At 47.1% G+C, this 9,987-nt stretch overlaps 1 protein-coding gene across 1 annotated transcript; it reads right to left on the bottom strand.

The window, feature by feature from the left end:
• Window positions 1-2,134: 2,134 nt before the first annotated feature.
• LOC134297954 (uncharacterized) lies at window positions 2,135-9,208 on the bottom strand. The gene is made up of 2 exons (XM_062976990.1): window positions 6,682-9,208; window positions 2,135-6,500 (listed from the first exon to the last, which is right to left on the bottom strand). The coding sequence occupies exons 1-2, from the start codon at window positions 8,257-8,259 to the stop codon at window positions 2,946-2,948; spliced, it is 5,133 nt and encodes a 1,710-aa protein (XP_062833060.1). The 5' UTR covers window positions 8,260-9,208; the 3' UTR covers window positions 2,135-2,945.
• Between the last annotated feature and the right edge of the window lie 779 nt (window positions 9,209-9,987).

Raw genomic sequence — 9,987 nt, 5'->3', positions numbered from 1 at the left:
TTGGCTGTTCTCAAGGCACCTCATGCTGTGGATCAGGTGTGTTTCATTTTCCAGCATCTCAGAAACACTTCAGTTGTTCTGAGACCAGATTAGAACAGTAGAAGAGGGATATTGTCAGTTATAACCATGAGGATGGAACTCCATCATCATAGGCATGGCCATTATGTTTAAGCATCAATAAAAAATTTTTTAAAAAAAATCTAGTTTTTCAGAGCACGATCCTATGGTTCCTCATTGGGATGGTGAATGAAAGTGGCTCATCACTTGGAGAAGGAAATCTGCCTTCAGATGTCTGCCTATAGTGGTATTACATTGGTTCTCTACACTTGAAACTTTGAGTGGAAGGGTAGGGAGAAGATGCTCAGCAAGTCAGAGTTAGTTTAATCACATTCTGTCATTTTAATGAGAAATCAGAGCTCAGTAGGTTTTACAGCTTACATTCAGAAAGATGTTCAAATACAATGTCCTGAAATTTGACTGTAAAGACAAGATTATAGCTAAGCAACAGACTGTGCTCTGGCACCATGAGATGCAGAGCCAACCTAAAGAAATGGGGCTACAAAGTGGAGTACGCAAAATGCGACTGCGGAGAAGAGCAAACCACAGACCACCTACTGTGATGCATTCTGAGTCCTGCTACATGCACAATGGAGGACCTAACAGCAACACCAGAGGCACTCCAAGTGGCCAGCTACTGGGCAAAAGACATTAATGCCAAGTTTTTTTTGGGGGGGGGGGGGATTTCTTTAAAAAATCTCTGTTTGCAAATCTATTACAACTTGTACCCTCGGTTCACTTCTGACACGAGAAATAAATAAAGCTAAGCAAATCATAGAAAGTGTTAGTTATGCCATACTCATAGCCTAACATTGTAGCGGAACCTTCGTGCTACGGTTCTTGTTGGCGCAGTGGAGGAATTTTGAAGACGGACAACTGAAGGAATTTCCCAGAAAGCAGTTTTATTTCGCTAATGGCCACTAGGGGTCCCCCTAGCACAAAGTAAGTGCTTCTCCAGGGGAACCGGCCAGTGGCATGCTGAGTGAACATTTATACACACTACAGGGTTCGGGTTATGCCCGCCCACAAGCAAATTCATTGGCTTAGAGTTGTGACGCTGCCCAATCTGTGCTGACCAGCAGGCCGGCTGCACCCTTTTTGTGCCGTGCTCACAAATCTTTCAGAGCGCCTGCGTACGCATGCTCTGTTTGTTTATCCTTAGCTTTCATTTCTTCAGAAACACATGATTTCCCAGAAGTCACATGTTTCTGTGAGTTTATGCACCCGGGTCGCTAGCTGTCGCCATCTCTGCCCATATATGGTATTTCCTGGGGTTCCTTAACCCCCCCCGCCTCACTCCCCCATTTTCTTTTTGCGAAGCGCATGTACAAAAGCTGAAGCAAAGCATTATGGTTCCATCCAATCCCGCTTGGCTTGGAGTATGGCTATCTTTTTTTCAGGTAAAGATTGTGTGACACACCTAGTACACATTTGCATCATTATTGGAGTGCAACACATAACTATGAGAACAATGAACAATCCTAAAATCCCTACCAACAATATGTTCTTCAACCATTCTATTGAGGGTAACCAGCTAGTCACCCAGGAGAAGGGAGACCAACCTTCTATCTCCTGGACATTATTGTAAATTAACTTTTGTAATGACTCGATGTCATCTTCAATAGTATTATTCAAGTTATGAAATTTCACTACACAACGTCCTCTAACCATGGCGCATAACCCCCCCCTGGCCGCCAGTAGGTAGTCAAGGGCCAACTTATGCTGTAGGGCCATCTGGCTGATTTCTTCTACTTCAGACTGGATTTCCCGGAAAATTTTACCAGTGGCATTTATGGACTTTTCAAGGCGGCAAGTCAGGCCTAGAACACTTCTACGGTTTGCTTGAGCTACAATCCCTGGGTAAGCACCCAGGGTCAACAAGCCTGTGATCAGGCCTCCTCCTACACGGGAGGCTTCTGAACCTGACAGGGCCTTGTTGATAATGACCTCATCCGAGCATTCTGGTCCTAGAGGGCCTGTTTGCACAATGTCCCGTTTCAGGCGCTGATGCCCTTTGTGTAAGACCTGAACTGGGAATGTCAAATAACCCACACCGACACACTGGTAGTTGCCGGGGTGATAATTTGTGGCCCATTTATCAAAGAAAAACCATAGATTTGGATCCCTAATTTGCCATAACGGACAGAGGCTTTTACCTAGGCTCAGTTGGGTTAATTGTTGCAGTATGTTCATATAAGATTTTAGGCCCTCAATAGAATCATTCACACTAAATGTGGGATAATCTGGATACATGCTAGCCCACTCGGTTGCGGTTAGATTTAATCGTGAGACATAAGATGTATTAAATCGTCCATGTAGATAGAACCGGTCTCGACAATGGGAATAATTGCCTAATCGGGAAAAGAACGCCTGCCTAGTTCCCCAGTGTTTCCACTCAGAATTCCATATTCCCGATCCTCCACAACAGAAGCACAAACCCCTGGTGGAGGTATGGTATCTAAACCGTCGAAACCGAGTTTTATTTATCCTTTGCGGTATGCTAGAAAACACGGTAGGTGGACCCTCCTGAGCCTTGGACAATCCCTCCAACACAATCTGTGGTTCATCAATTAAATCGGGAAGAAATGAAAAATCTCCTACGGTGAGGGGGTGTTCATATATTAATGCTACCTCTTTCCCGTGCTGCTCAAACATATAATTGGCATGTTCTTTTATCCAATTCCCATGTGCTCTTTTTCCAAAAGAGAGAATAAAACTCAGCACAAATAATATACCAAACACAGTGCGCTTTCCTCCCCTCCTCATAGCTTGTCTCCCACTTTTTCCTCTCAAAATGTCTAGCCACCATCTCCCGGAGAGCGCCTTTGTTGGGCCATGCTGCGACATACTTGACCACCGACGCTCCGTTGCACCCGAAGGGATCAGCTTCATGGCCTTGTTGACCCCTTAGGGAGTTGCCGGATGATCCTGAGTCTCAGGTCCTCACCAGGAACTCGCTCCGTCCGCCACTCCTCAGGTGCTAGTTTTACACGGGTGTAATGTATCCACGGCTTAATCTCCTTCACCTTCACTGCAGTGGGGGTAGACAGGAGCACAACATAGGGTCCTCGCCACTTGGGTCCCAATGGCTCAATCTTCCAATCCTTGACCAGAACCTCGTCACCTGGTGAAAAACAATGTAGAGGTGTGGTAGGGAATGGTGGGTTCAATTCAGAAATGTATTTTTCTAACTGCTGCATTTGTCTGCCCAAAGCCTGAACCTGGGCCAATGTCTGTTTCTCTCCTATGAGGTGCTGCTCAGCTCCTGTCTCTAAGGCTCCCTTCAAGTTCAAAGGGGGTCGTCCATAGAGTCTTTCAAAAGGGGAGAGTCCTGTCCGTTTGTGTGGTGTACATCTGATTCCTAATAATGCCATGGGCAAAACCACCGTCCACGGCAATCCTGTCTCTTGGCAAAGTTTCCCAAGCTGAGCCTTTAATGTCCTATTCATTCTTTCCACTTTTCCAGAAGATTGGGGTCTATATGCACAATGTAACTTCCATTTTATGCCCAAAATTCTACATAATCCTTGCACAGCCTGTTGAATATATGCGGGGCCATTATCTGATCCAATTTCTAAGGGTATGCCAAATCTGGGAATAACATCTTTCATTAGAGCTCTTGACACCTCTACAGCCTTCTCAGTTCTTGTAGGGTAAGCTTCCACCCATCCTGTGTATGTGTCCACGAACACCAGTAAATATTTGTATCCTTTGTATGGGGGCATTTCTGTAAAGTCAGTGACTAAAGCTTCAAAGGGTACCCCACCCACATGTTGGACTCCTGGTGGCTTGAGGGGTCCTTCTCTGGGGTTATTTTTGATACATGTCCAGCATCTTCGGGCTGCTGCTGCCGTTAGGCTATGTAATCCATCGATATACAACTGTCGTCCTAGCAGATTTGCCAATGCCATTTTTCCTAAATGTGTGTTTTGGTGCATGTGTTGGACTAAGTGCCATGCCAAGTCCTTAGGGACGTAGACACGGGCGTCTGGCATCACTATGAGTTCTCCTGACCACTGACCCTTCTCCTTTAAGGCCCATTCTTCTTCCTCTGGTGTATATGTAATGTTATGTTCAGTTAATTCTACCTGTAGGGCCATTACCTGATGTTCAATATAGGGCAGCCTAGCTGCCTCTTTGGCTGCCAGATCAGCCTGCCTATTTCCTTGCACTACGGGATCGTCTCCACGTTGGTGCCCTTTACAATGCATCACAGCCACCTGCCTTGGCTTCCAAACCGCCTCCAGGAGATCCACAATCTCTCCAGCATGTTTCACGCACTTTCCTCCAGACGTGAGGAGCCCGCGCTCCTTGTACAGTGCTCCATGTGCGTGGAGGGTGGTGAAGGCATATTTTGAGTCTGTGTAGACGTTAACCCGCTTTCCGCTTGACAATTCCAACGCTCGGGTCAGGGCAATCAATTCGGCCTTCTGGGCAGACGTCCCCGGGGGCAGTGACTCTGCTTCCAGCGTCTCTCCCCCCCACCGAACAACCGCATAACCTGAGTGTCTTTGATTATTTTCCATAAAGGAGCTTCCATCTGTGAACAGAGTGTCGTCCACCTTAGTTAGTGGCACATCCTTCAAATCCGGTCGACTGGAGAATACCTCATCCATCACCTGGGCACACTGATGGATCGTGGTGTCTCCTGGAGTCGGGAGCAAGGTGGCCGGATTCAGAGTGGAGCAAGTCTCCAGGGTCACCAGTGGGTTGTCACACAACAATCCCTCATATTTCATTAACCTCTCACTTGTGAGCCAGCGCGGTCCCTTAATGTCTAACAGTGCCTTAACGCTATGGGGCACCTTAACTGTCAGTGGCTGTCCTAGGGTCAATTTATTCGCTTCTTTGATTAAATCTACTGATGCTGCCACAGCCCTCAGGCAAGGTGGCAATCCACGAGCCACTGTGTCCAATTGCTTTGACAAGTAGGCAATCGGCCTTTGCCATGAACCTAGTGGTTGGGTCAATACTCCAACCGCTGTTCCTTCCCGCTCTGCAGCGAACAGAGTGAATGGTTTTTCCAAATCGGGCAGTCCTAATGCTGGAGATGACATCAATGCTTCTTTTAATGCCTTAAATGCCTGTTGACATTCTTCTGTCCACTCAAATGGATCTTCTCTTCCACCTCTCGTAGCCTGGTACAGTGGCTTAGCCAACACGGCGTAGTTGGGGATCCACTGTCTACAATATCCTGCTGATCCCAAAAATTCCCGCACCTGTCGCCGGGTACTGGGAGTGGGGATGGCACAAACAACTTCCTTTCTTTCAGCTCCTAACATCTTCTTTCCTTCGGTCAGATGGAACCCCAAATATTTCACCGTGGGACAGCACAACTGGGCCTTTTTCTTTGACACTTTGTAACCCTTTTCTTCCAATGTCTTGAGAAATCTCAAAGTATGCTCTTTACAGCCCCCTAGTGTCCGGCAAGCGATAAGCAGGTCATCTGCATATTGAAGCCAAATTCCCTCTTCCTTAGGTATTACAAAATCCTGTAAGTCTTTGGCCAGGGCTTGACCAAAAATGGTCGGGCTGTCCCGGAACCCCTGAGGAAGGCGTGTCCAAACATACTGGGTCCTTTGCCCTGACTGCTGAGATTCCCACTGGAAAGCAAAGATCGGTTGGGATACAGGGGCCAATCGAATGCAAAAGAATGCATCCTTTAAATCCAATACAGTAAACCATTTGGCAAATGCTGGTACTAGACTCATCATGATGTATGGATTTGGCACTACCGGGGTTAGGGGAACGGTGACTTGATTTACAGCCCGCAAATCTTGGACTGGGCGATATTCTCCTTGTCCTCCTGGTTTCTTGACTGGGAGCAGGGGCGTGTTCCATGGGGAACTGCATGGTACCAATATCCCATGCTGCAGGAGTCGCTCTAGATGCTTTCTGATCCCCTGCACTGCCTCTCGACTGACGGGATACTGTGGCTTGCATATGGGCCCCATTCCTCTTTTCACTTCCACCACCACCGGTGGAACATATTTAGCTAATCCTGGAGGATTATCTTCTGCCCACACTAAAGGAGTCTCATGCCATGGCCATTGTATTTCTTCAGTAAAAATCCTAACTTGAAACAGTCTCCATTCCTCTTCCATGGGAAATGATAGCTCCACTTGTCCATTCTTCATGAACTGGAGTTGTGCTTGTAATTTTGATAAAATGTCCCTTCCCAATAAAGGGACTGGGCAGTCTGGGAGATATAACATCTTATGCTTGACCTGATGTCCGGCCAGATTGCAGGTGCGTTCCTTAAGGAAGGGGCACTTCTGGGTCTTCCCAGACACCCCTATTACTTTCGTAGTTTCCCGAGTTGGTGGACTAATTTTTGTATTTACTACTGATTTTTCGGCACCTGTGTCCACTAAAAAGTCCAATTGTTGGTCCCCGATTTCAAGTGTGACCATCGGCTCCCCGGGGTCCAACAAAACAAGAGCCTGGCTTCCTCATTCCTCTCCTCCATCCATATCTTCCCATTCTTCTTCCATCACAGCTGCTGCAGCTATCACCTCTCTTGCAGGAAAAGGTACGTAGTTCCCACGCCCTCTTCCCCTTCCTGGGTTTCTTCCTCTCTCAGGCCTTCCTCTTTCTCGGTCCTTCCTGACTTCCTTCTCTTCCTTCTCTTCCTTCTGGGCATTCACCTTTCCAGTGTCCAAACTTCTTACATTTAGCACATTGGTCTCGACCTAACCTCCGAGGGGGCCCCCTTCTTCCTCCTTGTCCCCCTCTGGCATATCCTCCTCTTCCTCTCTGTCCACTTGCACTTTGTTCCATCATGGTAACTAATGCTTGGTATTCCTGCTTCTTCTTCCTGTCCTTCTTCTCTTCTTCTACCTGGTCCCTCGCCATATAAACTTGATCTGCGAGTGCCAACAATTCATTCATAGTCTTTCCTAGAAATCCTGGTTGCTTTTGAATCTTTCTCCGGATGTCAGGAGCCGCTTGACTGATAAAAGACTGTTGAATCGCCCTCCTACCGTTTTCATCCTCCAAATTATACGGGCTATACTTTCTATATGCTGCCTCCAGCCTTTCCAAAAAGGCTGTTGGTGACTCAGATTTTTCCTGTACCACTCCCTGAATTTTTACAATGTTGACGGGTCGCGGCGGGCCCCTCTTTACCGCTTCTACCAATATACGCTGGAATCCTCTCAGTCTCTGCAAATGTCCTTCTTCTGTGGTGTCCCATTGGGGATCTATTTCCACAGGAAACCTCTGTGCTCCCCACTCGGCTGCATCACCATCTTGTGGGGCACCAACCTGGGCTATGGCTACCCCATTATTCAACACTGCTCTTCTCTCCTCTGATGTGAACAACATATTCAACAATTGTCTGCAATCTTGCCAGGTGGGATTATGGGTTGCCATAATCCCTTCCAATAGCCTAGCCATAGCTTGGGGTTCTTCACTATAAGGTGGAGTATTATTTTTCCAATTCAAAATGTCACTACTACTGAAAGGCACTACCTGGTATGCTTGAACTATCTCATTCCTGTTGTTTATCACAGGCACCGTTCTCAAGGGCATCTGGAGGGCCGGTCCGGTCGGTGAATCACCAGACCACACCGGAGCTCCATGTCTCCGAGTTTGTGCCGGAGAAGCATCACTGGGCATCCGTTGTGACTTCTTCTTTTCCTTTGTTTCCTCCTGATATTTTTCTAGGCTAGGATAGTGTTTCTTGGCCGCTTCGGTTGACTCCGAAGAGTAGGGTGGGGGTCTCGTTCCTAGTGTGGGGGCTGTTCCCTGGGGTGGGGGGGGCGGTGGCAAGGGTGGCGGCAATAATTCCTGTTGTCTAGCCTGTACACTCAACTGTAAATCTGGGTAGTCCTCCTCATTGGATTGGAAAACTTCCTTCTTTTTCCCCTCCTTCTTCACCACCATACATTTGCCATTCCTGCACAGTCGAACCCAACCTGGATCTTCTCTAACTACCCGTTCCCACGTAGCAATATAGACCCACTGGTTCGGATGATTCACAGCACAATATTCTTCCACTGTTCGGATCAGTTTCAGATCCCACGTTCCTTCTACTTGCCAACCTAAACCAAAATCTGGCCATTCTCCCTGACACAAATTTCTCAGCCTATAATCTCTTAGGTCCCTTGGATTCCCTGCTACGGCTCTGCTAGCAAAAGAGCCAAAATTATCTAAGATGCATTGTAAGGGAGTGGAGCTCTTTGAATTTTTCCCTCCCATCCTGCCTAATAGAGGGGACTGTCCTGGCCTGGGCACCCGGCCACTCACGGCATGCGTCAGGAAACACAAGACAGAACCCCTTTCTACCTCCCTGGGAACTTTTTTTTTTTTTTTTTTGTCCCTCCCAGCGCTGGCGTTCCCTTAATATCTCATGCAAACCCCTATACTTGCCAGATTTCTGTAGACGTCGGACCAACCTTCGCCCCTGGGCTTTTTCCCCTGGATCCTTTTCCTCCTAGCCGGTTTCTGTGGAACCTCGCTGATGTTGCAGCTCTCACCGTCAGTCGGCGTTGGCAATCAGAGGCAAGCACCGCAGCCGGTCGTGTAGTATTCAGGGGCCCCTTCTCGTCTCACGGTAGTTGCCTCAGGCCCCCACCGCTGAGTTGAGGCCGTCCCGCCAACGGGATCCGTCTCCAAATCTCCTGGCCCGTCTTATAGGAAAAAATCACGTCGGGGTCACCAGAAAATGTAGCGGAACCTTCGTGCTACGGTTCTTGTTGGCGCAGTGGAGGAATTTTGAAGACGGACAACTGAAGGAATTTCCCAGAAAGCAGTTTTATTTCGCTAATGGCCACTAGGGGTCCCCCTAGCACAAAGTAAGTGCTTCTCCAGGGGAACCGGCCAGTGGCATGCTGAGTGAACATTTATACACACTACAGGGTTCGGGTTATGCCCGCCCACAAGCAAATTCATTGGCTTAGAGTTGTGACGCTGCCCAATCTGTGCTGACCAGCAGGCCGGCTGCACCCTTTTTGTGCCGTGCTCACAAATCTTTCAGAGCGCCTGCGTACGCATGCTCTGTTTGTTTATCCTTAGCTTTCATTTCTTCAGAAACACATGATTTCCCAGAAGTCACATGTTTCTGTGAGTTTATGCACCCGGGTCGCTAGCTGTCGCCATCTCTGCCCATATATGGTATTTCCTGGGGTTCCTTAACCCCCCCCCGCCTCAACATGTCCATGTGTCTTTTCCCCTGAATATCCCCAGAAACTGAGATTTGCATGTACGTTTGGACAATGGAAGCAGTGCTTTGTCACTCCCTTTCCCTTTCACATTGGGTTGTTCTGTCCAGCCATGATCCAAAACTTATTTATGTAAAAGTAAGCCCCATTAAGTACAAAATTAAAGCAATGCACAGTTACTCTTATACAATTTTACAATTTAGATAAAATAAAAGCTACAAGAATATTAAAAACTGATAGTGTAAAAGCTATTTGAAAAGGCTCCCAGAGATAGCAAAATACTCCAGGAAATGTCATTGTTTTATAACAAAAACCTATGATCCAGTATTCTAAACAACTTGCATTTATTTCTTTTTGGAAAAAAGGAAACGTCTCTTCTTTTTCCTTTTCTTCTATTCCCATGTCTGAGGTTAGTCTAAGCCAGAGGTTCTCAACCTGTGGGTCCACAGATGTTTTGGCCTTAATCTCCCAGAAATCCTAACAGCTGGCAAACTGGCTGGAATTTCTGGAAGTTGTAGGCCAAAACACCTGGGGACCCACAGGTTGAGAACCACTGGTCTGAGCCCAACTGAACATTTTGAATGGAGACAACATACAAAGGGCTCGTAGTTACACATATATGAGATCTTTCTCCTTAAATGCTTGAATAGATGTAACTCTGCCCTCCTAGTTCAGTATTCAGTAATATGCATTTGATAATTTGATTCAGATTTCTTTCTATGTTCAAAACCTTGCTTGTTGGTGCTGTACTTGATTTTGTTGTTAC

Source organism: Anolis carolinensis, chromosome 3 (genome assembly GCF_035594765.1).
Source record: "Anolis carolinensis isolate JA03-04 chromosome 3, rAnoCar3.1.pri, whole genome shotgun sequence".
Taxonomy (NCBI): Eukaryota; Metazoa; Chordata; class Lepidosauria; order Squamata; family Dactyloidae; genus Anolis; species Anolis carolinensis.
The sequence above is the reverse complement of the archived record's forward strand: the minus strand, read 5'-3'. Positions and strand labels throughout refer to the sequence as shown.